The 26565-nt window shown below is 52.1% G+C and overlaps 9 protein-coding genes across 9 annotated transcripts; 8 read left to right on the top strand and 1 right to left on the bottom strand.

Moving 5' to 3' along the window:
• Positions 1-1201: 1201 nt before the first annotated feature.
• Positions 1202-4385, bottom strand: J4E82_003858 (uncharacterized protein; the record flags this gene model as incomplete). The annotated part of the gene is made up of 3 exons (XM_051730141.1): positions 1202-4011; positions 4109-4252; positions 4328-4385. 3 exons carry the CDS (start codon positions 4383-4385, stop codon positions 1202-1204), a joined length of 3012 nt encoding a protein of 1003 aa, XP_051590109.1.
• An 892-nt stretch (positions 4386-5277) lies between these two features.
• Positions 5278-8214, top strand: J4E82_003857 (uncharacterized protein; the record flags this gene model as incomplete). Its single annotated transcript, XM_051730140.1, has 2 exons — positions 5278-5699; positions 5949-8214. 2 exons carry the CDS (start codon positions 5278-5280, stop codon positions 8212-8214), a joined length of 2688 nt encoding a protein of 895 aa, XP_051590108.1.
• A 2988-nt stretch (positions 8215-11202) lies between these two features.
• J4E82_003856 (uncharacterized protein) lies at positions 11203-11694 on the top strand (the record flags this gene model as incomplete). The annotated part of the gene is made up of 2 exons (XM_051730139.1): positions 11203-11338; positions 11582-11694. 2 exons carry the CDS (start codon positions 11203-11205, stop codon positions 11692-11694), a joined length of 249 nt encoding a protein of 82 aa, XP_051590107.1.
• A 2575-nt stretch (positions 11695-14269) lies between these two features.
• On the top strand, positions 14270-14950 carry J4E82_003855 (uncharacterized protein; the record flags this gene model as incomplete). Its single annotated transcript, XM_051730138.1, has 1 exon — positions 14270-14950. The coding sequence occupies one exon, from the start codon at positions 14270-14272 to the stop codon at positions 14948-14950; it is 681 nt and encodes a 226-aa protein (XP_051590106.1).
• Positions 14951-15324: 374 nt separating this feature from the next.
• On the top strand, positions 15325-16167 carry J4E82_003854 (uncharacterized protein; the record flags this gene model as incomplete). The annotated part of the gene is made up of 2 exons (XM_051730137.1): positions 15325-15462; positions 15523-16167. 2 exons carry the CDS (start codon positions 15325-15327, stop codon positions 16165-16167), a joined length of 783 nt encoding a protein of 260 aa, XP_051590105.1.
• A 2917-nt stretch (positions 16168-19084) lies between these two features.
• Positions 19085-19978, top strand: J4E82_003853 (uncharacterized protein; the record flags this gene model as incomplete). The annotated part of the gene is made up of 1 exon (XM_051730136.1): positions 19085-19978. The coding sequence occupies one exon, from the start codon at positions 19085-19087 to the stop codon at positions 19976-19978; it is 894 nt and encodes a 297-aa protein (XP_051590104.1).
• A 582-nt stretch (positions 19979-20560) lies between these two features.
• On the top strand, positions 20561-22234 carry J4E82_003852 (uncharacterized protein; the record flags this gene model as incomplete). The annotated part of the gene is made up of 3 exons (XM_051730135.1): positions 20561-21191; positions 21257-21671; positions 21736-22234. 3 exons carry the CDS (start codon positions 20561-20563, stop codon positions 22232-22234), a joined length of 1545 nt encoding a protein of 514 aa, XP_051590103.1.
• An 818-nt stretch (positions 22235-23052) lies between these two features.
• Positions 23053-24275, top strand: J4E82_003851 (uncharacterized protein; the record flags this gene model as incomplete). Its single annotated transcript, XM_051730134.1, has 3 exons — positions 23053-23131; positions 23186-23936; positions 23990-24275. The coding sequence occupies 3 exons, from the start codon at positions 23053-23055 to the stop codon at positions 24273-24275; spliced, it is 1116 nt and encodes a 371-aa protein (XP_051590102.1).
• A 451-nt stretch (positions 24276-24726) lies between these two features.
• Positions 24727-26154, top strand: J4E82_003850 (uncharacterized protein; the record flags this gene model as incomplete). The annotated part of the gene is made up of 3 exons (XM_051730133.1): positions 24727-24818; positions 24883-25734; positions 25788-26154. 3 exons carry the CDS (start codon positions 24727-24729, stop codon positions 26152-26154), a joined length of 1311 nt encoding a protein of 436 aa, XP_051590101.1.
• Positions 26155-26565: the final 411 nt, after the last annotated feature.

The raw sequence follows: 26565 nt of genomic DNA, 5'->3' as shown, positions 1-26565 counted from the left end.
CATCAGAAAGGCGTTTTAGGATTAGTTTTTTTTTCTGGAGATGATACCCCCCAACAACACTCGCTTGCATAGATTCATAAGTTTCACTACATAGTCAAAGGCTGCACTGCGCATGACCTAAATGAAGAAATCAAAAAAATAATCAACTAAGCAATCACATCTCGACTTGTTTCTTTACTACTTCATTGTCTTTAGATACGGAACGTTTTCAACTTCTTCCTAGACCTCGACACTGTCTATCTTGTTGTCAAATACTTCGGGATCGTTTGCCATGTCTTCAATTTAGCATAAACCCTATGGCCGGAAGCAACAGCAACACTAGATGTTTCAGACGTCTCTTGCAACCACCCTGCTGATGATCAGCTAAATGAAGGTGTTTCGGCGCAAATGGCAGGGGTGTAGATCGTGAGCCGTGCTTTCCTTACTGGGGCGGGAAGAAGAGCAGTGGAGATGAGGCTGATGAAGAGGTCATAATACGAATCATGAAGGTATGCATGCGAATGCAAATGTAGACGTTGTTGTAATGAGGCTGGTGAGCACGAACCTTCTGGGATGCGATGAAGAAATTGTTGTAATGCCCGCGTTGGAGTACTGATAAAAGCGTTGATGGACTTACAACTTGTCGTTGGGGACTGTATAGAGGTGCTCTTCCGAAAGGTATGGTACTAATACTGCTAGTGAATAGCAATGCACATCTTCTGTCAGCAGTCCACAACGTTCGACTTCATCTCTCACAATTACTCAGAGAAGCTTGGATCTATCAATCGTACTATTACACAGTTCATCTCCACGTACCAACTAACTACGTGGATCCATTGCTACATCCACATTACGCAAAGAAAGAAGCTCAAGCTGTAAATCTCGCTTTTTCCAGTCAAGTCTCCCAAGATCATAAGGGAGAGATTTCGTCATCAACATGCTAATATGCAGATAGTAAGCGGGAATATATCGATAAAAGAAAAGAGAGGGGTATGTTGTATATAAAGGACGACTGTTCAACCTTGATGACGGTATATGATGAGAAAAAGGAGATATTGTGGGCTTCGCCATGAGAAGAACGCCTCCAGAATCCCACTAGTAATTGCTTCCATGTCCTAGGTAACAAATGGCTAGTGGGAAAGTATTAATGCATGTACTGAATTTAGAAGATGGTGAATTGGTGTCGGAAGAGAAGAATGGACATGCAATGCGTTGAGGGCGGTCACATTGCAATTGCCGTAGCGGTACTGTCGGGCCTGTGATCCGGGTGAGGATCCGCACTATCGGCATATGCGAGCAGAGCTTTGGCATCATCGAGTCCCGAGATTGCGAGGCCTTTTTCGTCTTCTTCGTGGATAGTGCTCTCTTGTATGCTCTCTTTCGAGATCTCGCTCTTCCTCTCGGCATCCTCCGTTCCGTCTTCGTCCATGAGGTTTGGCGGACGTTGACGCATGGCGCGCGCCTTCTCGAGGGAAATGGTCTTTTGCTGGTATGTGGTCGTAAAGGGGAGCGCCTCGTCGCGGTCGATGGTGGCTTTCATCAATGCAGCCATCCAGAGTCGTCCGACAGCGAGGCTGTCTACGGCAAAGTAGTGCACGATAGGTTTGGTGAATTGGACGCCCTTCTGAAGTCCTGCTCGAGGAGGTACGAGCTTGAAGATGAACATGCCCGAAACGTCTTCCTCTAGCCCTGGAATACCTTTGGCGCTATCTGCAGAAGCTGTTGTCTGTATTGTGGCATTATGCGGAGACGTAGGTGATGAGGCGGCGCCTGTGAGAGAAGCGTGTAGACCAGTCATTCTCTCATTGTTCGCTGGTAGCACACGATGTGATGATATGTCGATGAGACCCTTCTCTTCTGTGTCATTTTCAGTGTAGTAGTACGCAAGACGGCGACCACGTAACACGAACAGACGCGTTTTCCACGTCGTCATGAGACTGGAAGACTTCTTCTTCATCCAACCGCTGTAGTCGCAATTCTCCATGGCCTGTTGCGGGGTGATTTGCTGACGGCCCTTGAGATATGCGCTGGTGCCATGCTTTTTAGCCTTCTTCTTTCCTTCCTTGGAAGTAGTGGAGCCGGCGGTGAAACGCCTGTTAGCATCTGCTTTCTCCAGTTCGAAACTCTTCGACAATGAGGTACCAGAAGGTGTGCTAGAACCTGTCCGTGAAGGCGACTGCATGGGCGAATCCTTGTGTTGCGAGGCTGTCACATCGGCGGAGCTCAAATTTGCCTTCTCACCACCAGTGATGGCATCTGATATCGCTCGGAGACCCCTGGGTTGTGAAGACTTCTTGCTGCTGAAGAATGAGCGTGTATGTGAAGGCGCAGCAGCGGGCGAAGGCGAAGCGCGACCTGTACTTGAAGTCTCGCTGCCTGCGATATTGGGTGAATTCGCAATAGCGTCGATGCTGTGCGAATCGTACGCGAGCTTGGTCACTGTGGGATGCATGTCGCTTGCTGGCTTAAGAGGCCGTACAAAGTCGAATGCACTGGAGCTGCGCTCACTTTTGATGCTGGTGCCGTAGTACTTTTGCGCGGCAGCCGACATGGGACTTGCTGGCCTGAGAGCTGAATCTGCGCTGCCGATTCTGCTGTGTCGGCGACTGAAAGAAGCACGCTGGCCAGCCTCGGTGTTGTGACTTGCGGTACGCGAATGGCCGCCCGTGCTTTCCCTCTTGCGTAGAACGTTCCTGTTTTTGCGATTGTCGACCTCACCACCGGAGAAGTAGCCGCGGTCAAGATCTCCAGAGTTCAGACCAGCCTCGCGAAAGTCAAACGCAGTTCCACTGGTGCTAGAAGCATGCATGTGATGGGATGAGACTGGCCGCATGAGATCTTGTGCTTGTGCCGACTTGGCCGTTGAACCCATAGTCCAATTGCGATCGAAAGAAGGTGTCTTCTTGTGCGCGTGCATAGCTCCAGATGTGGAGGACTTCATTAAACCGGATGTAGTAGGCGTGGGCGGCCCCTGATTGTAGTCAATGGAAGAGTGCCGCCTGCTGTGATTCATGCTCCGGACGGAAGCAGCGGAGGGTCGAACGGGCGAACCGAGCGTAGGTGAGGCGGGTGTGTGCTGGATGAGTGGAGATGTCGCGTCGATAGTTGACGAGCGGCCTGCAGACGAGGCTGCACGCGGAATATGCTGGCGGCTGGTGTTGCCGCGAGATCCAATGCTTTCCCTCAGTGTTGGTATTCGAGGAAGGACGGCCCCAGTGGACGCAGCCCTGCTCCTTCCCATGTCCGCTGGGAACTCGTCGGGACTCTCGACAGGTGGCAAGAGCAGCGTACTCCTCGCAGCTTCCGCTTCCTTCGCGTTCTTGACTTCCGACTGCAACGCGTTGATCTTCATCCAGGTGCGCAGTCGTGGTCCCATAGGGCCCAGGTCAAACTCCTGCATGAAGATGAAGTTGCGATCTACGCCCAGCAGCGCCTCGCCGTCAATGTCTTGATCTCGGAACACATCGCAGTGCTTCTTCTCCACGCCCACATCTTCGAGGTACTCGGCGACGCGTGCAGGCGACCATGTCTTGACCTCCTCCTCTGTGTGCCAGTTCTGCTCCTCCTCGTCCGTTTCCTGCCCGTTGATGTATGACAGTCGGTGGTGGCTGCTGTATTCGCTTCCCGAGTCATTGGACCTTAGCTCTTTCCCCACGGCGCTGTGCCTCGGCGTGCTCATGCCCGTAATGTGCTCGTCGATGACGCTCAGAGTCTCGTGCATGACGGGGCTCCCTATCGTCTCGTCTTCGGTCGGCGCTTCCCCACTCAGCGCCATGCTGATGCTCCTCTGGCCATTCTGTATTGATGTCCTTCGCGCAATCTCTGGCCCCGACGCGATGTTCAGGGGCTCTGTGGGTGCTGATTTTAAAGGTGGAGAGGCGCTCGTGGTAGCCGGTGGCTGTGCGGTCGGCGGCTCAGAGATGGCCATTCCGGGCGTGACTGAAGGTTTCTCTGACCGCACAGACAGCTGTGAGGGATTGCGCGAGAGCATGGTCGGAATAGGTGTTGGTTTTGGTGCTGGCCGTGTGTAGACTGCTAGGGCATTAGCTGTGTTGCTCGCAAAAAAGAAGCATACCAGCCAGATAAGGGGCGTCTGCACGACTACGCTGCCTACGATAGGGGAACATACCTTCGGGAAACAGGCCATTCTCTCCCGTCTCGGTGTTCTTGCCTAGGAACCAGCCATCGCCAAAGTCGTCGTCGCGCTCAATAAGCTCGATGCGGTCTCCTCTCCTTAGACTCAGCTCGTCGGGACTCCGGGCTAGAAACTCGTCTGCGAGCGCACGTCAACAGCGGGTCGATGGGATGTGCAGCACAGTGGCAGCACAGGTGGGGGGGGAAAACATACGCACTACGACGAGGGTGTCGCCAGGCCGGCAGCCCTCGGTGTGGGAGCGTTGCGCCATGATTACAGGTGCTCTGCAAGACTGGTTCGGGTTGGGCGTGTATGCGAGCAGTCTCCAGTCAGTATCGGTGGTTCATTCTCGTGGCAGTTCGCGCTATCGGCGGGCGAGGCGGGCGCAACAGCTCGACGTATAGCAATGAGTTTAAATGTTGGCTCCCGAGGCCGCCGCTACTTGAAACAAGCAGACAGGTCCGCAGTGAAACAAAGTGGCGATGTTGTTTGTGGGAAGGGTGGAGGTATATTGCTTGATCCCGTCGTCGTGCGGCTGCCGGGGGTGTCGTGTCTATACTTGGATGGTGGGACAGAAGGGCAGGAGACTAGTGATGTGCATCCTTGGATCAATAGGCGACCTAGCCTTCATGTGATATGAATTACGTCGGTACGCAAAACCATGGCCGTACCAGCGCTACAAAACGAATGCCGCTTAGTAGCCGCCCATGCATGTTGGCAAAGTGGATTTTACCGTCGAGCCCCCAGCGGGCAGCCCTGGAGCGGTTCTGACTTGGCCAAAGATTAATTGCCGTCCAGAAGCGCCCATGTCCTTGACCCAATGCGACCTGGCATGTTCGCGAAACATCGCTGTCATGGCTGTCCGTGCGCCATGTCTTCGCAGTGCCATGACGGCGTGACGAATTGGACATTCACCTCATCCACAACGCACCTTCCCTTTTCCACATCTGGCAGCGGCCTGGACAACAAAGACGCACTTCCTATCGAAACGCGGCAGTCACGACCCACCACCTGCTATGCACTGAAAATGCGCCCACGTCTCCGAGCGCGACATGAACACCCCACACCCGGAGTCACCCATGTCAAGCAGTCGGAGGCGTCCAGCGCGTGCATACAAAGAAATACCCCAAACATAGCGCACCGTCTGCCCCTAGGATAGCGCTATGGCTCCTGAGGGGCACCCTCTGCCGGAGGATGCGACGACGCAAACACTCAACTATGCACTGGGCAATCTTGGGGGGAAGCAAAAGAGCTGGATGACACTGCCCTCCAACGCGCCAGCCCTGCCGCCTGTCGTTCCTTCACAAGTCACCACAAACTCGCTACCCTCCACCGTGCGCGGTCGTGGAAGACCTCGCAAATATCCCGCGCCGGCGCCCGCTCCCAACACTAGCCCACAGAACCCGAATACGACACCACAGATACCTTTGCAACCGCGCCCGACCGTCGAGACAGAACGACAGCCGCCCTCCAACTCCACGTCTCCCCGGCTCCCCAATGTCCTTGTCCCTCAGAACACTGCCACTTCTGGGCCTTCGGTTGCCCATGTGTTTCCGTCCCCCACTCCAAGCGAGGAGACATCAGCGTATCCGCCACCACACGAGAGCGCCTCTTCAAAAAGACCAAGCGAAGGACAGGAACAGCAAGCAGAGAAGCGGCGACGCAGTCAAGTCTATGGACAAGGCCGGCCGCTGTCCATAGCAAACACGACAAACGCCTGCCCAGACTTACCTCATAGACCGTCTGGGCAACTCGACAGTCGCAGCCCATCGTTCGGGATGATGGCTTCGCCACAAATACCCCAAGGCATACAAGTTCACAATCCGCAACCCAGCAGAACACCGCTCCAACCACACGGGCCTTTGATGCCACCACCGACGACTTCGCAAGCGCCAAACTCCCAGCCTTCATCCTGCACGACGCAGCCAGAAAACAGGCCCATGGCACCCTCGGCGCATCATCCATCGAATGATGGTGGGTACGCAAGGAACGATTGTCTGCAGACTCTCAGCAATTTCCAGACCTCATACCCTCCTTCGCCAAGTCACCCCCAGGATGCAAGACGCCTGCGCGTTCTGTGGGATGCCACCATGGACGAGGACTGGTCCTATGTTACTATGCATCAATATTACTGCATGCTCACCCATGCTCGTCGTATGATACCGGAGAGTTTGCTGGAGCTACCGGGTTTGCATCAAGCGCAGAGCATGTTGAGAGAGGTCCTTGACTTGAATCATAATCTTTCACTTAATTACATTAACTTGTTCATCAACTTCCCGTATCCGATGCAGCAGACTGCAGTACAGTGGTCGACCACGTATGCACATCAAGCACAACGTTTCGGACATTTCGTTGTTAAATCACAGAACTACCGCCAGGTGAAGACCATGAATCGGACACTCCGACGCCCGCCCCTCGCACGAGATCTCGCTGTCCAACTCGGCATTGCTTCTCCCACATTTCAGCGTCTCTTATTCACGGCTCTTCTGCGATCTCTCTGGCGCGCGGTGGTTCCCAACCCTAGTTTCGCAAGCTTCGAGGCTCAGGCTCTTGCTATTTTTCGTCAGAATCAAGACGACTGCCACCAGCGATCACCTGTCGAGTCGCTTGAGCTCCTGAGAGCCCGCGAGGATCAACTATGGGGCACTAAACTGAGAACGTTAACCGACGCATTCGAAGCTACACTTCAACAGCAAGGTCTTTCATTGGCTGACATCCGCAACGGCGTTCCCCAACAACAGCAACAACAGCAGCAACAGCAACAACAGCAACAACTACCTGTAGCCCCCCAATATCACCCACAACAGATACAAAGCAACTATTCTACTGCAGATACCAATGCAATGCCACCACGTCCGAATAGTTCAGTCGATCCACGCTCAGCACAGGCTGCCATCCAGCAGTCTCGTGGGCGCGGTGGTCTTCCCGCACGGCCTACCCGGCTGGCCGCTGTATCGCCGGCTGCCGTCTTACCATCCAGCCGGCCAGAGCGGCCTTTACTTCCTGCTCTCGACTACCAACAGCCACAGCAGCGAGTACCTAACCCTACACGCTTTGCTTTACATCAAGCCCATCTGCGAAGCCCAGATCTCCAATCACAATCCGAATCCTCGCCGTTGTACATCTTCTTGTCAAGATTCTTGAAGCCTCCAGCTCGGCTATCCGCACCTGCCTGTACCATCGAAAAATGGACTTTCACGCTCTCACCCTCCGATATGCAGAAGATCGCAACAACTGTTCGAGATACAATCGGTGGGCCCGGTGCTATGAACATCAATGAAGGCAACAATTTCGTGCGTCTGCGTTGTGTTGAGTGGCCGCAATCTAGCCCAATGGGTACCCCAACAAGCGACCTTTGGGCAGTGGCTGATACCCATTGGATACCTCACTCTTACTATACTTTCAACGGCACCCCTCTTGATCCGCGGAAAAAAATTCACTATGGAAAAGACCTCCCTATCGATCTCACGGGCCTTTTGAAAGAAGGTGAGAACGTCCTGGAGTTTGTGGTAATGGCTCCATCTGGAGATACATCTCATCTCAATTACTTGACCGCCATCGAGGGGATGGATGTCTCATCTCATGAATCTATCAAGCAGCACTGCCTGAATCAGAGTTGCGTTGCGGCAGATCAAGTATTACAAAGCATCAAGAAGAAACTCGCTGGTGTCGACGATGATGAAATCACCATTGTCCAAAGCACACTCACCATTGGGCTGTTCGACCCTTTCAGCCAAGCCAAAATGTGTGACATTCCAGTCCGTAGTAAAGCATGTCCACACAACGACTGTTTCGATCTAGACACTTTCCTCCAGTCCCGTCCACGCAAGGGCGACGCTTCGGTAGCTGATCACTGGAAATGTCCTATTTGTAAATCCGATGCTCGTCCACAAATGCTTATAGTAGATGGCTTCATTGAGGATGTGCAAAAGCAGCTTGAGCTACAGGGGCTTGCCAGCACGCGGTATATTCTCGTTCAACAGGACGGATCTTGGCAACCCAAGGCTGAAGTGCGCGAGGGTGTGTCGGACGAAACCCCTGAACCCGTCGCTAAACGTTCAGTACTAGCTGACGCTGACGTAATTGACCTTAGTGACTGAGAAATTATTACCAGAATCCATCTGGAGGTTCTTCAGCTTGTTTCTAATTACATACGCACCTACTCGGGTCATAAAAGTCTGGCGTTCAAGCGAGGCATGGAGTTCGTGGAGATTATACCCCTGGTTTTCGACCCTCCTGGGTGTCCCTGTTATCACTGTATTTTTTAGACATCACAGTACTTTGCATATGTGGTGGAATCAGCTGGAGATACAGTCTTAGCTTCTGTATTTATCTCAAAACTTAAGTTCAAAAACATGTAGGTATCTGAAACAAAACCCAAATCCTCATAGTAAGTCTGGCTGATATAGGGATGTTTTGTTTGGTTTCTTGATCAACTCAATGACGGTGCACAGAGAACCTTTGGCTGTACTGGAGCGTTCCGTGGTTCATTTCAGAGACCCCAAATCATAGGTGTTGTTGCACATACACACCGTTCGTGACGGGTGACACACGAATCTTAGTAGCGATGCAAAAAGCCCTCCTTGTACGAGCGAAAATATTTCGCTGTTCGACACAATATCCTCACATCAACCGGAACGTGAATCTCGTTACAGCTTTAGGAGTCGCTTTCGCATGGCCAGGCGAAGATGAATCAAGAAATGGTGGAGGCAAAGTTCTGGGACTTACCAGGCCTCTCACCGACTGACACGGCCACCGGACCGACTTAGATCCCATTGCGATCTCCTGGTTGCAACAGTATGCCCTCCCTAAAGATCACAGTGTACGAACGCGAGGTTGTCTTCCACGTGGATTCATGAGCTCTGCCATGCCTTTACCTTCCTGGACGACTGTCAAATATGCTGCCAGATCGGCCATGGTGATGCCTGGTAGACGCTGGTTCAGAAGATGGAACAGGTCAGCTCCAAAATGATGAGTATGAATATCGACTTGGATCGTTGCTCGTGCCTGTTTGGCGACGAAGAATTTCTCTCGGGAGATTGCAAGGGACAGGAAGCTTGAAGAGATAAACCTTGATGACACATTCGTTGGATGTGCAATGACCAAGTGGCCTGAATTGTTTGGCATGGAAAATATGAAGGGATATTGCGAGTTGAAGTAAGTCCAGTACATCAAGGATCTACCTTTGCTATCTGGGTGCGATGCCTGTCTGGAATTCCATCCTTGCAGCTGCAAAGACAGAGACCACGAACGAATGCATCGTCATAACCAGCCAGTCCATTGAGATGTCCTCTGAAGAAAGCAACAACCGGTAACGCAGCATCGTGACAGCGGCCATGACGACAGAGGATCTCTGTGCTAGGAGACGATGCACAAGAAACCGGATACAAGAGCGCCATTCACGCTACATGACTCACTCGAAGAGATGCCGCATGTCCGGGTGCGCGTGCGCGACGTTTCACACGCAGGGGTCGGATAAGCGGAACCTTGAAGACCCTGAAAACGTTGCGATGCACACCCCAAACTGCGCCACGTGGCGGCAAGAGATCAACAGCCACACTCTAGCATTCGGACCGTGGCCCTTGTGCAACACTGTCACAACCAGGCAGGATTCCCGAGATACCCATTCGACTTTGGACGCGCGTGCTCGCGATAATCGGCAAGACTAAACATAGCCTTGCGTGCGTCGACATGCAGGAAAATATGTTCACGATATCCCGGATTCAGGCAGTCTCCAAACCTGCCTGCTTTGTATCGGCATCATCTGGCATGCCCAACCCTCGTCTCGATCCTCAGACCACCCTGACAGTCTGTGCGCGGCATGCCTTGTATCGCGAGATAGCAACCCCTGTGTAAATCGGAATCCTTCAATCTCTTACCGCCTCACTGTTCGGTTAAACATGTCCCCCATAACGGCTGTCACGTCTCCCAATGGCCCGAATTTCAAATTCTTTCTTCCTTTTCCAGAACATGCCGATTTTATAGCCCAGTTTTAATACTTCAGCCCCATGGGGAATCCTCCTGTTCTTGAAACGCACAATGCCAGTAATAATACTGCTACGAAGAAGGAGAAGAGAAGAAGACGGATCCATCCTATCCGGCGCATCGCAAGGTTGATTCTTGGCAGTGGAAAGCAGCAGAAGAAAGAGGATGTGAGACGACTTGGTGACCAATTAGAGGAAGGAAGGACATGCCATGGCGCATCTAGATGGCACAACCTGTTACCATTTCTCGAGCCGCTGTTTGCCCTGGACCCAAAGTTGTCCTTCATTGAAGACCGCATCCTCGGTCGAACCGCACCAACGACAACGCCTCACGATGACATCAACTTCACTCTCCCGAAAGACCTCGCCTCGCTGAAGAATGCAGTTGAAGAAGCAGACCTCCCTTGTACCTGCGACGAATGCGCCCCCAAACTCTACAAAATCAGCACTCTAGCCTCCCATGGCACGATAGAAGACCGGTGGAACCGACCCTCACAGACACAATCCAAGCACAACCGGTCGTTTTCCTACCAGAATGACAAAAAGACAATCGGTCTCGGACCGCAACTCACACTCAGATTCCATGGCACCTACGAAACAATGACATTAGTACGGCATCACATCGCTTGGCTGGACGCAACGTATCTGCATCCATCCGCACGCCCCACGCCATCTGTACACCACCTCCGCAGCCTGATAGCGACCTGGCATCCGCACATCACGTCACCTGATCTCCGAAGCTCCCTCTCGACAAGTCAACTAAGCGACCTTTTTACGCATCTGAACCGCATTTTCTTCTCGGATCAAGTACCGCCGCATAACAAGACGTTAAGCGCGGGGTTCAGCTATCTGGATGCAAGACAGACCGAGTGTTTTGGCAAGAGTTTTTACAACCCGTTAGTCGGGACACAGGTGCTTTTACATCCGGTGCTGTACCGCGGGTGCTTTCAATACCAGAATCTCGGTCATCACGATAGTCTCGACCCTACCATACAGCGACGGCAACAACAGCAAATATCAACACGTCTGCACAACCGTCTTGGGACTCTCCTCCATGAGATGTGTCACGCGTTTCTCAAAGCATACACGTGTCGTTCTTGCTCGATGCACGATTCTTGTATCGGACCGCTAGGCCATGGACGCGCGTGGCAGATGCTGGCGAAGAAGATTGAGCAGGTTGCTACTGTAGTTTTAGGAGGGACGGTAGACATGGGGAGGTTTCCTAGTCTGCTGAGGGATTGTGAGGGGAGTGGACGGTTGCCTAGTGTGCATGATTTGGAGGTTTTTGGAATGAACGGTGGCGGGTGTGCGAGTGGGGTAGGGTTAGGAATTACAGGGATTAGAGGAGGAGGAGGAGGAGGAGGAGGAGGAGAGAAGATGACGATAAGGACTGTTGAGTAGGGATGACGAGGAAAGATGTGTATCGAGTATTGTATGATTGTGCAGCATTAGATTACGACCTTTTTTTAGACCGCCTGTATAGCTTTAGTAATGATACCCTTCGATTTTGATAACAAGTGTTGCCCACAAGCTGCCATGTCACTTTCTTCAGGGAGAGACAACATGACTACTATCTTCTGTATCCGATATGAATGAGATTGGAGGTTGTCAATCCTGAGACTCTCATAAAGGCGCAGTGTGCTTGGTTGCCTAGGTCATACACATCAAGTGAAGTACTCTGCACGTCGACGCAGTACGTTAAGATGACCTGCGGTAATGACTGCGGTTGAGAAATCTTAGAAGACGATAAGCAAGGGTACGCCGCCCATCTTTGGATTGGTGTGCGAATTTGCTGGCACGAAGAGGAGCTCTAGTGAGAGATGGCGTTATGGTATCGTAGTACTATAGCACTATGAGAAGATGCCCGTTGTCTATCGGTGATAGCAGATCATGCTATCTAATGATGTATAAGACAGGCAGAAACAGCGTACCAGATGTGCTCTCTTTGTATCATTTTCCTACACACACACACACACTGGACCGTATTCTTCGATCGGGATGCCCGACGTATGCAACAGGCGTAGTATAGAGTAAGATTTGGCGATCCAGTAAGACCGTATGGTACATCCAGCGTTCAGGAACGTCTTCAGCTTCGTCTGATTGAACGCTCGCTCTCGGGGAGTCCGAGGACGGCACTGCTAGTTTCCTAGTGACATTCACAGCTGGTGCATCCAAAACTGTCTCTAATGGCCTTGTTTCAGCAGGTTAGTACCGCAACCATACTTCACAGCTTGTCCATGCCCTCATACAGTACACGAGTCCCTGCCATAGGCCAGTTGCGATGGGTTCGTTCAGCCCCCGATCACGGCAGGCATCGGCGACGCCGGGCTAAGGCAGAAGAATCTGAGGAGATAGTAGTCGGCAGGAAAGGATTGTATCACACGCCGATGCTCCAATTGGATGACTGTATCTCTCGATCCAACTACATCTAAGAAATCTTAAACCGATGGAAGTAAAGTCGGCGAAATGGTATATGGTATATTCCGTTGAAGATCATCTAAGTAGCTGTTTAGCGATAGTAAGACGTATGGCTCTAGGGCCAGTACCTTGATTTGCAATGTTCACCGGATGAGACAGTCTCAAGTTTGAGAAGTGAGATTGTCGAACGTGGTTTTGGTCAGCTCGGACAGAGCGATTCACCGTCACATGCTGTACTGTAGTAGTCTAGAAGAAGACTGTGAGATACATAATCAAGCTATGGCTAGAACACGATGCTCATGATTCGTTGCATTGACCGACGCAGGGACTGTTACTAACGGGGAAGTCGGAGTAGATCCAAGATTCAGGAGGGTGCGAAATTGGGGGTTGCAGCTCAAACAGGAACGCTCATTCCGGTGGAGGCCTAAAATGTCTTCCGCTGTCGGGTTGTCAGCCAAACGGTGGCCAATCACAAGCGTCGCCCCCCAGAGCTTCGGGTACCTCAAACTGTGGCTTCGCTGGGTTAATGCAAGAGTCAGCCACGTCTGACGGGAGAGCACCCTGATCCCCAATCGAACCATCAAGGGTCCCATTCCGCATCTGGGGTGGATCCACACGGTGGCGAATGCCCCCCAAGGACGAAGGGCCGAAATTAGGGAATTATTCGCATGTAACGTCGAGGCGGATACTACCCAAGGCTCTTTTAGCGCCATGGTCCCTACGGTTCGGAATATTGGATATAGGGAATAAGAAAAAGGAGCCTTGCGATAGGAGAGAACAAGACAAAAAGCAGTAGCGAGTTGCTAGAGCGATGATCAGTCGTGGCATGTCCCGGCACGTGGTTTCACCAAACGTGTGGATGACCCATTGTTCAAACTTCGAAGCAGTGTGCGTGGGGTACTAAGGGTCATGTGTACACTACGTGTTATTACCAGGTGCTCCCTACAGCTGAAGCCATCTAACAACGCCGATCGGTTCGTTGAGTGCGCCCAGCGGCGATAGTGAGCAGCTCTAGCGACGCAAGGCATGGGAATAACGATAGCTCGACACGTAGTTCGACGCTGGGGGTTTCCGGGAAAAGTCAAGATCCACTATCAAGAAGCGGCGTCTTTGCACGTTCTGCCTGTCCTTCTGGATCGAGGACTAGACGCAGCAGACTGCGCAATTGTGGAACTGTGGGAGAAAAGTCGGCAGCCAGTCGATGTTTGCCGATCCCTTGTCGAGATTGTGGCATCGAATCAAGTGTCGAATGGGAGGTGCAGCGGGCTTTTGGGCTGTGCAGGTGTGCTTGGAGGCTTCGAGAAGGCAGCCCTTGGTGTTCGCTTGCAGCTGCCCTCACTCAGCCCTGACTTCTGCCGTCATGTAAGCCGGGAGTGAGGATGAAAACACGGCAGTTTGGGGGCGCCTGACGACTTGCGTCAATTTGCAGCAAATGCCATAGTTTCCTGATGGACTTCTGCCACGCAATAAGAAAGGAGTATAGCCAGGGAATGGAGATGAGTCGATGAGCTAGGCCGGGATATTAATCCTACTCGAGTGGAGCGGTTGAGGAATGAGGAGTGCAGCGCCAACGGCAAGTGCCTGCTAACCAGAAGCACGGTAAACCTGGCCCCGGCGCCCTAGTCTCGCCTTAGTCGAGCGCCCCCAAGCCGCGGAACGCCATGGGCAGCGCCTTATAGCATCCTTCGCCGCCGTCATTTGGGACTGTTTGGATCACATTTGCGACTCTCGTCTTCACAGCCAAACCAACACAATGGCCATGTTTCGCGACTTCTCCTTCGACCCGGCGTCGTCTCCCGACTACTCACTCTACGAGGCCGAACGGGCGGCCATGAATGTGTCGCCCACGTCACCAGCCATGGACCCGCATTACTCGCCAAATCGGCCACCCACTCCACCATGCACCATGGGCGACCTCGCCGTGCAACTCAACCAGCAAAGCCTCCGCATCGACACCAACACCAACACCCGCTGCTATCCTCCTGGCCCCCTCACTCCAGCGAGCGACGATGACGAGTGCGCCCCGTCCACCAAGCAAGAACAGCAGGCGCGACCAACCTACTCGCGCGTCGCAGCTTCCGTCCTGAGGATGCAACGTCAACAAAACTCGCGCATGCAGTGCAGCCCATCGCACGCTCGCGATCTCTCCAAGCTGGTCAAGATGATCGAGGAGGAGCAGCAATGCACCGTCAACGAGCCGTCGTCGCGGACAAGCTCCACATCGTCAACATCTACATGCCCACTGGTCCCTTCAAAAGACGACGAGGGCGTCGACATGGACTACGACGCTCCCGCGCAAGCCGCTGAGGGACTCTTCGGCATGCCAGTATGGAGAGCAGGCGACCGTCGCGACAGCTGCGTTCGCGTCACCAGACCTGTGCGCATGCGAAAGCGGTCCAAGGGCAACGGCGTATGCAAGAGGACGTCATCATAATTTTTGTTTTAGTTGGATTTTGGTTACATGCATAGCGACGGCGTTTTTGGGGTGTCACTACGGGCGCATTATACCACTTGATCTTGCTGGAAGAGCTCCCTGCGGGTTGAGCCTGGCGTTATAGGGTGCGACAGGCTTAGCGCTGTTGGTACACCCGTATACTTTGTAATAACAAATCTGATCAAGATGCAAACTACTCTTCCGCCCTACCTTGTTACTGTGACTATCGTCCCGACCCAGCACACTGTTTCCCACGAGACGCATGTTCCGTGAACCTGAGCATTGGTAAATTGGTGACCCACTTGATTGTCGCTGATCCCAAGTAAATTCGTGCCGCATCCGTCCCACCTCCAAACACAACCACAACCACCATCATGTCTGCCCGCCGAGCGCTGGCACTGCGCTCCATCCACTTGCGCATAGTACCACGTCCTGCCAACCTATCCGAGAGTCGCGAGATATTCCGCGTGCTGCAGGGTTTTGGAGAAATCAGCACCTACCAGAGTCTACGGGTACGTCTTCCTCGCACACCATGGCTGCTTCTTCTGAGCGATTACTCATGTCAGTCTTAGTATGAGTACCAGAATCCTGCAGACAACGTCGCCTTCGCCATCTACCGCCACGAATCCTCCGCCCAGAGCGCTCTCGATGCCTCACCCATTCGCTTCGCCCTCGAAACATCTACGGCCACCGAAGACAACACCAGCACCCAATCCCACTACACCGGCGAAGAAGACCAAGAAGATGCGTCAACCGACCACATGCCCCAAAAAGCAGGCATCGACGAAATTCTCCGCCCCTCCCAGCTCCTAAACCGAACCTCTGCTGAAACCCACCGGTCCACTCCGTCAGCGCCACCCAAACCAATGCCCTTCGACCCACCACCCGTCTCCCCAAAACAAAAGAAATGGACAAAATGGTTTCAGGTCACTGTTGATCGTACGCGCGCGGTCCATCAAGATTTCATCGAGCGGCAGCCGTATTGGAAACAGTTCAGCCCTATGAGGAGCATGGCACAGGCTGATTTGGAGAAAAAGGTGCCGCATATTGGGTTGAGCGATATCAGCAAGAGGCCGCCGAATGCGTATCGGACACCTACCAGGGTGTTGAAGACTATGAACCAGTATGTCGAGACGGCCATGCCAACTTTGAGGGGGGTTGCTGAGGGGAGCGAGAACGAGAGGGCGTATCTGGAGAGGCAGGAGAGGAGGGTTTGAGATGGAAACAACAGACTACCGAGTCTACCACAATCGAACCTCGAGCGATAGCTATAACCCCGTCTCCCAACCATACGTATCGATCCAGACCACAAAGACTCGAGTCTTCCAGCATACCTCCACCGATCTGGAACAACAGTCGGATGCTATACATGCAGCACGGCTCTTCGACAAAACAACAATGTGGAAATGTGCGACTACATGAACCCAAACGCTCATAGAGCATACGTCTGCGCCTACACATTGCCTTCTCTGACATTACTCAGAAGACCTTCCGACCTGCCTAGATCGACTGGAGTTCCGAGCAGTCACTCAGCACTTTCCTCAGTCGTCTTGACAGCCTTTTGGGAGAACCACCCATGTCGATAAGTACCATGGAATCGCATCGGACAATTGCGAACACTTTCGCCCATGAATGCTTATATCATGAGCCGTAGCAGAGCATCCAGCCGCTCAGCATCTGGATAAGAGCTGCGCAAGTCCAACTCCCTGATCCGGTCCATCTCAAGGGCCTCTCGACCAGCCTGTTCCGCTCCTTATGGAATGGTTTCATGACCGCCTTCTTAAATTAAGCATGTTCTTTACAGGCCGTGTAAAGAAGGCATCCGCTATCCACACAGCTTCGTAGCTACTATAACTTCGTAGAGGCGGTTCAGAGTTAGCACGGACTAACAGATCCGATATGCAATATACGTACGTTGCGGACAAGGCGCATACAGTATGTAGGCGTCGAGCTTACATTTGCGGCACATGCGAGAAGGCGGATTCTGTGCCACCCGATGTTGAAGTTCAGAGAGTGCTCGTCGAACATGTTCGGGCTGGGACAACGATCTGAGATTTGAAGCGCGCTGATCGTCGAAGGCACCAAACGCTCAAGATATGAATGAAACACCTGATAGTTGTTTAGCTCAACGACGCCTGCTGCGCATTTTACATCCATCGGACCCAAACAACAACACATCTGACAATATTAGGCCTCTATGCTAGCTGTACCAAAGCCCATCTTTTCTCACAAGGATCACACAAATCCGTAGACCTCCAAATCATGCATGCTCGGGTGGTTGTTTCCAGTTGCCTGATTCGTCATATCCATAAAAATGCCATTTATCCTCCCAAGGTCCAGCGTCAATCCCAGCAGCTGTGGACATATCTCTTCAATAGCCATCGCCATCTTCTGAAACGCGCGACCATGGTCAACAAGATTACTGTACGAAGTCTTGCACATCCGACAACATAGGCTCTTAAGCACAGCATGGATCAGCTCGTGCATTAATGTAGAGAGACGTTGCAGCGCCAGTGACTTGGTTCGGTTGAGAGACCGTAAGGTGACTTCTGTTTGTTGCGTGGGATGCATCGTGATGCGTTCAAAGACCAGATCATCGCGAAGTATTGTCTGAGTATATCCTAGCCAACCCCTCTCCTCACAGACGTCGAAATCCCAGAAAAATTCGATTTTAATTTTCGCTCCGAGAAAGAAGATGGATAACAATTGCGTGCATAGTCTTCTCATCTTGCCGAAAGGAAACGTGACTCTCGCATCAGGAGAGCCGAGTTCCTTGAGAAGATCCTCCATATTCTCCCGCATGTCTCTTAGAGCTACTTGCTGCTCGGAATTCATTTGATTGTATGGCCTACTAAAAAATGTGGTTGCGCTGTCGACAAGATGGAGCGCCTCGTATGGCCTATTCACGGAATCGGCGATGATTTCGGGCTGTTCATTTGGCAGAATAGGTATCTGGTCCCGACGATGTTCGATGGCAGCGCAAGAGTATGGATAGTTGAAGTAAGAGTCTTGTGAGCACTTGTTACTGTCACAGGTACATGGGCCGCAGAACAAATGGTTTAATGACTTTTTGTAGAAGAAGTCTTTCTGGGGATCCGTCATTAGGCCTTCTATTGAAGGCAACCGGCCTGAAGCTACAGCTGTTAGATCGGCAGTGCCGGACAAAGTGGGTGTTGAGAAGTCATTCGGAGAAGCAACGCCATTCTGATCTACGCTCATGGTGGAGATTTTAGTGGCCGATAAGGTAGTAAAGAGTAAGCTTTTTTTGTCCCTTATCATCAAAGCATTTTTTGTCATTTCCTTTCGCTTCAGTCATCCTACCCCTGCTGCTGAGAGGCGATTGATTGCATGTGACTCTGCCTATAAAGCTCATGGGATTGAATCTCCAGAACTAGGGGTTATTTGCTCCATATAGTAGGATACCTAACCTTATATCGGTTACTATGCTTGTTCTTACTAAGCTTTCCACGAAGAAGATGCGGCTTGGTTGGACGAACATGGGAGAGCATAGTAAGGGATCGCAAGGTCTGTGAAGTGGTTCGCCGTTCACAGATTTCATCTTTTGCTTAATTTGTGTCGTGTTGAGGCCATTATTCATGATTGAGAGGGTATGTAGATCTAGCCCACTGGAAAGAGACAAAAGAAGCTGTCAGCTTAGATGGCGATGAGATGCATAAGGAAGCCGCGTTGATCCGAAATGCTGCGAGTACTGTTGGCCACGTTTTCACTATTACTGGACGTGATCCAGTTATGTCGAACTTACTGTATTACCTCCACCAGGTACTGTGAAGTATCGTACCATGATTTGTGACATTTTGAGGAACCGAGACTGACAGGTTTGTGTATTCATGGCTGCGAACGGCTTTCCCAGCCAGAAGTGGAGGAATTCGCAGTCCCAAATTTACCTAATGAAACAGCGCCCGCACGAAACTCGTCCAAACCAGTGAGTGCAGCATTGTCTCATGAATCTAGGCTGATTTCACATGCCTAAAACGCATTGCAATGTTTCATGTCATACAAGACTTCTATGGCCGAGCAATATAAAGAGTAGCCACGCAAGAGTGTTGCGAGTAGCGAGAAAACCACAACCAGTGATTCTGGTAGCCTTTCTAAACAGGAACATAGACAACCAAAATGTGCCGAAAAGTCCCTCATATGTACAAGCTTGTGGATCCACAGAATCTCGAACCTGCTCCTAGCACACCGGAGGAATTCATTGATATGATTCGAGATCATCACAAGAGAAATCCTGGGGCACGATTTGGCAGTAAGAAACAGGGAATATGTACAAACTCATGTAACAACATCATCAAGCCACAATATCGAGCGCGCATATCCTTACGTACGGCCGGTCACCATGCTTTTCGACTTTGTGACGAGGTCAAGCGTAGGATGGAACTGGGCTTTGATGATTTCAGCTCCGAACAATGGCAAGCCCACAATCTGTTCAAATCACTGGTTGAGGATAAATCAGACAAAGCCCTGTTGAAGAGGCTAGCAAAGACAGATGGAAGACAAGTCTCACAAGATGAGATGAAGCTGCTGATCAAGACCTTCTCAATGATTTTCTTCCCAACTACGCCGTCGGACGTTCAGATGGAACTGGACTTCCAGTGGGAGGATTGGAGAAACACGCCAGGTGAAATCGGCTTATACTGCACCAATGGTACCGACATGCCTTGGATCAGCATGTGTGCTTTTAACGTTGACAAGAAAGTACCGAGCTACGGTCATCTGAATGGATTAGCTATGGACCGTCTGTCCACAATCCTTCACGAGATTGTGCATGCATATTTGGATCGTTACGCCTGCCGTTGTATTGGGGTGTTCGGATCGTTTGAAGAGAGTGTTAATCAACTAAGTGGACATGCATGGGCGTGGCAACGGATAACAAGTTCTGTGGAACGCGCTGCCCCTGACCTCACTGGTCTCCCTATAAGTCTAGAACGGTTTAGAATTATCCAGGGCTGTTGGGACAAATTCAGATATTGGCCGACTCAACAGGAAGTTAAGGACTGGCAGTTGTAAATTCATGAGGCCTATGGGTAGGCTGCGTCAAAGTGGAGGTCGGAATAGTTGCTGTCATGATGAAGTCGCAGTTGAAGTTGTATGCCATGAGTAGGAGAATCAATGAAGTGCTGTATTCGAGGTTTGATCAAAGGCATCCGTTTTCGACCGCGATACCGATGGAATAACTCGATAACTCTGGATATCTGTGATGTGAGGATTGGTGTAGTTATCGAGAAGGAAGTAACAATAATGGAAGTCTTACGACAGAACACTACTAGCGCGTTGGCCGGATCAGCAACTATGATAGACCATCCACGTGGCAAGTCGCAAGCAGCTAACAGAGACCACTATGTCACCGCACATTGAGAACAAGGAGCTATCTCATCTTTCAATCTAGTACCTAACGTTGATGAGTACAACAAGCATGAGTTGCCAGTGTTGGAACGAGATAGATCGCGTAGCCAACCAGATGCCTTCCGACCCAGAAGACGAAGGGTGGGCCCAAGGGTACACGAAGCGAAAAACACTTCAAGGGTGGCCGCCTAGATGCTACGATGAAGGCGTGCTGCGACGTGCGCATGATCACCGAGTGCAGCTGCCATGGGCCGATTTTATAATCCGTTCAGTCCTCGCCGATCCACAGTCGCAGTTGCAGAGACCATACCTGGACCTACCGCAGAGGAGCCACCGCCAGACGACCACACAACGGCGACACGAAGCCATCACGCACCTCACCCCTCAGTCGGTACGATTCCAGACAGGCTTGATGACATACGAGACTATGTACGTGGTGTCAGCACCTATATCCATTGGTTTCAAAGCCTCACTGAACACGAACGATCAAATGTCGCGCGAGTTACGGAGGTCAAGCGCGAGTTGAAGCTTGCACACCGAAATCTAGAGAAGCTTGATGCTGACATGTACTGCGAACTTGGGGACGAGACCGAGGCGCTGGTTAAAGATGCCATGAGACATGCTTGGCGGTCGTACAGAAGCGTGGTGAAGCTCGAAGAAAAGTTGAGAGGTTCAAACGGCGGCAGTGATTCCGGTGTGAAGTTGCGTAGGATATCGGGACCGCAGAATGAACGGAACACATCGACGGATCATGGAAAAGTCGAAGCATACACCCGCAGCGATACGACGGAGGTAAAGCAAGCGCTCTACGAGGCCCTTGATGTGCGACAGCAACCTGCCGAAGGCAACCGCGATGAAAATCCATACCTTATGTCTGGTGAGAGATGTCCCTATACGAACTAGATATGAGACATATACTGACTTTGTATACCCACATTCCAGGTGCTCTTCCGGTCGAGGATAGGTCTCCGCAGATCGAAGTTCAGAGAGCAGGGCGAGCTCATGCTTTTGAAGCGCTGAGGCAGTTACCGCATCTCCTTGCCCACGGAGCGCCGTCGCAATGCTCAGAAAGCCTCCACCTACCTGCAACGAATCCCCAAAAGATCCCACAGCCCAGAGACGAAGTCAAGGTTCGAGTTCAAGAGGAAGAGGCCAACACGGACTCTGTCCTGCGCAACCCATACAAAGTGCGACGAGGCAGCTGCAACGGCTTCATGATTACAGAGATGACGATGCATGCGATCGAGGATACTCGCTTCGTTTTGCCTTACCTGCACTACATGAAGGTCCATGAGCTGCGAGCCATCAAGGAATGGCTGGGTAATGCGGGGTTCATTGTGAGCTCTGGTTCAATGAGGTAAGCCATGACTGTACGAGATGTATACAAGATATACGCTGACTTCATATCTCCACCTCAATAGTCGCACGGAAAAGGCCCTACTCTGCATACAGCTCCTACAGACTGGCTGTCGATACGAAACGTTGGCCGTGATCCACTCGCGTTCGCCACACGAGGTCATGGAGTCGTGCAACGAAGTCATGCGAGCTTTGTTGAAATGGCATCGTATGACAGTTGATGATGATGACATAGGGAACCAGGCCGCGTATATTGTTCTCTGGGGCATCTGGCATAAGTACACCGTCTCGGATGGAAAGGCAGGAGAATACTTTGGGTTCGACTGGACGTGTCTTGCCAAAGTCCTGGTGTCACTCAACGTGTACATGGGCCGCTGGCGCATGCAGGGCAAGTTTGCCATGGACGGTCCGGCATTCGCATGGGGCAAGTTCTTCGTGCCGAACGACAGCAGATGCGTCCTGGATACGAGAGACGGGGACCAAGGAGGGCGTAATGACGCCGAGACGAGTTCCTTTTACGCTGTGGCTCGGCGGGGTAGGCTGAGAGAAAGCACAGACGGGTGAAAGACTCTTTTTGGCACGGTCAAACGGCCTCTTCCCTCAGGTCGCAACACGGCAGTTCGGCTCGTAAAGAGTGGCGCATAATCCGACGATAGTGGGCCACGATGGTTGCGGAGCCGGTAAAAGGATGCGCGCATCCATTAAGCGTTCAAGATTTCATCTCCACATCGTATCGCTATCGCAGCGGTATCTCAATGCTCGGCGGCACCAGTGGCGTACAGAGCAAGCCGTCGCCTCAAAGGGTCGCAGCGCAGAGTGCCTGGTGTTTCACAATCTCCCTTGGCTCCCGGCCTGGCGCAAAGCCACCCGCGGTGTGCAGACACGAACGGGAAGGTCGCAAATGCGGTTGGGCGCATCGTTTGCGACCGTCGAGGTTAATCGAGCGCGATTGACGGCAGTTGAGGCGGGAATAACACTGCATGATCAAATGAAATCGAAGACAATAGTAAACAAGTCATCTATGGCACAAAGCGTTCAGGAGAGTCGCTATTCTCGGCGATCGACAAGCGCCGTTTGTAGTTTAAGGTCCGTCGACCAATAGCGATCCGCAGGGAGCATTCGTGCACTAGACGACTCCTTAAATCTTCTTGCAGGGCTGCACCCAATTGCTCTTCACCACCGAGTCTCTAAAACGCGGTCCTGACGCTCCTTTGAACGACTTTCCCCTCGTTTTCCTTTTCTCGTCGCGAGAATCCACTCTTTACTCAACCCTCACTATCCCAGTCACTCCTTGCTACACCCACCTACAGCGCGTCTGGTCTACGCGCGAATCACACTCTTTCAGTACTCATAGTGCTTACATAGCGACATAATCCGCCGAGATGAAGTCATTCGCCCTTTCCACGGCTGCACTTATCGCAGGCCTTATCTCTACGACTACTGCGCAAACCCATACCAACTGTATGTGACGTGTGGCGCATTGCCTGCGACTGATATACTGATGCATCGACACAGGCTACCCTCTCAACACCACAGGATGTCCAGACATGGAGGCGCTCGGCGGAAACGTCACCTTCAACTGGAACAAGACTGGCATCCCGAACGATGACAAGGTCTGGAAGATGCCTAACCAGGGCAAGATCGACTGGGTCGAGAAGGGTGCAACCTTCACCATTGAGCGATCGGGCGACTCCCCCACAGCGAACTCGGTGTTCTACATGCTCTTTGGTCGCCTCGAGATTGTCATGAAGGTGGCCACGGGCACGGGTATCATCTCCAGTGCTATCCTGCAGTCCGAGGCGCTCGATGAGATCGACTGGGAGTTCCGTGGCGACAACAAGATGATCTTGACCAACTACTTCGGCAAGGGTGACACGACGACCTACGATCGCGGAAAAGACTTCGACCAAGGCTTCAACCCACAGGACGACTTCCACAACTACACTATCGACTGGAGAAAGGAACGCATCGAGTGGTGGGTCGACGACAAGCTCGTCAGGACACTCACCCCCAGTGAGGCTAAAGATGGAACACGGTACCCGCAAACGCCTATGAACGTCCGCCTTGGTTCATGGGCTGCTGGTGACCCCAACAAGAACGACCCTGGTGTTGTCGAGTGGGCTGGTGGCAAGACAGACTTTACCAAGGGACCATACACCATGACGATCCAGTCTGTCTACGCGCAAGACTACACAAGCGGCGCTGCGAAGTACTCATGGGCTGACATGGATTCGTCTGGTGACTGGGAGAAGGTCAAGGTCATCGAGTATGTTTCTTCGCGCTCCTATGCCAATATGATGTGAGACTAACAAAGGCTAGGGGAAAATCCGAGGTGCTCGAAGAGATCCAGTCTCCCCACGGTGTCAAGAACCGATTCGAAACCCTTTCCAAGGGCGCCAAGATTGGCATCATTGCTGGTGTCCTCGGAGCTCTAGCAATTGGCGCAGCTGTCTTCCTGTTCTGCTGCATCAAGAAGCGTCGCGAAGGCAAGAGAGAGCACCAGGCTCTCCTCGCTGAGGAGCAAAAGGAGGCTGCGGAGCTCAGCGAGTACAAGGCTCAGATGCAAGCCGGCAGGTTTGCCATGGGGTCCAACAACCGCGTCTAAGGCTCATTGCGAGAGGAGATGTTGGAGTTGCGGATATACAATCTCTTTAATAGGATGGGGTTTTTTCCTTGCAGCTGGAAGGCAGCTTGTTGAATAGAGGCTGTTGTTCCCTTGTTATGTCAGTGTTACGATCAGTTGTTTTTTTGTTTCATGCATGCTTTATATACCCTTGCGCTGCTTTCGTCGACCAAGGCTATACTGTAGTGCCTAGTTTGCAATATACCACGACTTGATGTCGCGCGGTTAAGAAGATTGCGGCTCTGCGGCGTGCTAGTGAAAATGAGCTCTGTGTTAGTGTTGGTTGGCATGTGACGCATGCTTCTCCGCAAACCCCGGACACACGGCATGCATCGGCTAACTTTAAGCTGCCTCGGCATGTGAGCGGTCCGCCGTGTCTGATGTGAAAGACATGCCACACTCGTCCTTTCTGCTTTGACACAATACTGCAAAAATGGCATCCTTCTCACGATCACTAAGACCCCTCACCCGCGTTGCTACTGCCTCATCGCGTTCGCTGCGACCGGCAGCCCGCGCCGCCCCGCAGTATGTTTATGCACCCACCATCAAGGCGAATGAATATATTAATGCTAACACGACGACTCACCAGACTACGATGCCTCTCCACGACTGCCGTCCGCCGGGAAGCCATTGACATCTCAGATGTCCCACCGACGCCCATAACCCACCTCTCCGAGACGGAAATGCTTATGGGCGAATCCGTCTCCAAGTTCGCCAACGATGTCATCCTCCCCAAGGCGCGAGACATGGACGAAGCCGAGTCGATGGACCCCGCAGTAGTCGAGCAACTCTTCGAGCAAGGCCTCATGGGTATTGAGATTCCCGAGGAATACGGTGGCTCAGGCATGAACTTCACATCGGCCATTATCGCCATCGAGGAGCTGGCGCGTGTCGACCCCAGTGTCAGTGTCATGTGCGATGTCCACAACACACTCGTCAACACTGCAATTCTCAAATATGGATCCGAGAAGATCAAGAAGGAGTGGCTGCCCAAGCTGGCCACAAATACAGTCGGCTCCTTCTGTCTCTCAGAACCCGTGTCAGGATCCGACGCCTTTGCGCTCGCCACCAAAGCCACACGAACCGACAATGGATACAAGATCAGCGGTAGTAAGATGTGGATAACGAACAGTGTCGAAGCCAACTTCTTCATTGTCTTCGCCAACCTCGACCCTAGCAAGAAGTACAAGGGCATTACTGCCTTCATTGTAGAGAAGGGCACACCGGGTTTCTCCATTGCAAAGAAGGAGAAGAAGCTTGGCATCAAAGCCAGCAGTACCTGCGTCATCAACTTTGACGATGTTGAAATCCCCAAGGATAACCTGCTCGGTAAGGAATTTGAGGGCTACAAGTACGCCATTGCGCTGTTGAACGAGGGCCGCATCGGTATCGCAGCGCAAATGACTGGCCTTGCGCTCGGCGCCTGGGAAAATGCTGCAGGGTGAGTACACTTGTTACCTATAGACATGTCGGACCAAGTACTAACAGCCCCAGCTACGTGTGGAACGACCGCAAGCAGTTTGGCCAACTCGTCGGCGAGTTCCAGGGTATGCAACATCAGCTCGCCCAGGCCTGGACAGAGATCCAAGCCGCTCGCGCCCTTGTCTACAATGCTGCGCGCAAGAAGGAAGCTGGCGAGGGCTTCATCATGGACGCTGCCATGGCTAAGCTCATGTCATCGCAGGTTGCAGGACGTGTATCCGGACAGGCAATCGAATGGATGGGTGGCATGGGCTTCGTCAGAGAGGGGCTTGCGGAGAAATACTTCAGGGACAGCAAGATCGGTGCCATCTACGAAGGAACCAGCAACATCCAGTTGACTACTATTGGCAAGCACCTGCAGAAGAAGTATACCAAATAGATGATGAAACAATAAAAAGTATAGCATGATTGATGCACGTCGTCGTCATTTCCAGAAGCACAAGATCGAGTAGCAAGGCGGCGCTCGCAATTTCGACATTCAGAAGCAATATAGTTGTTGTTTTGTGCTCACAAATATTGGAGCACTTATAGGCCGACGCGATGAAGCAGATCGTGGACTCGTTTAACGATCCTGGGACGATCGCAGCGGGGGATGCATCATTACCTCATGCACCGCAAGCAGCCTAGCGCAGACAGCAGCCACTCTCGATCTTGACATCGCTGCCATTGGGACACGGCTTGTTCATATGCCCTACGAGTCAAGCCACGCGTTCACATGCGACTTGTCACCCGTTCCGTGCCCGCGCGCATCCGCAGTTGGTGAGCAAGAAGCATGGCCATTGCACTGAAG

Source organism: Alternaria postmessia (genome assembly GCF_024291825.1).
Source record: "Alternaria postmessia strain BMP 2775 chromosome Unknown scaffold_17, whole genome shotgun sequence".
Taxonomy (NCBI): Eukaryota; Fungi; Ascomycota; class Dothideomycetes; order Pleosporales; family Pleosporaceae; genus Alternaria; species Alternaria postmessia.
This window is presented reverse-complemented; position numbering and strand designations above follow the sequence as displayed.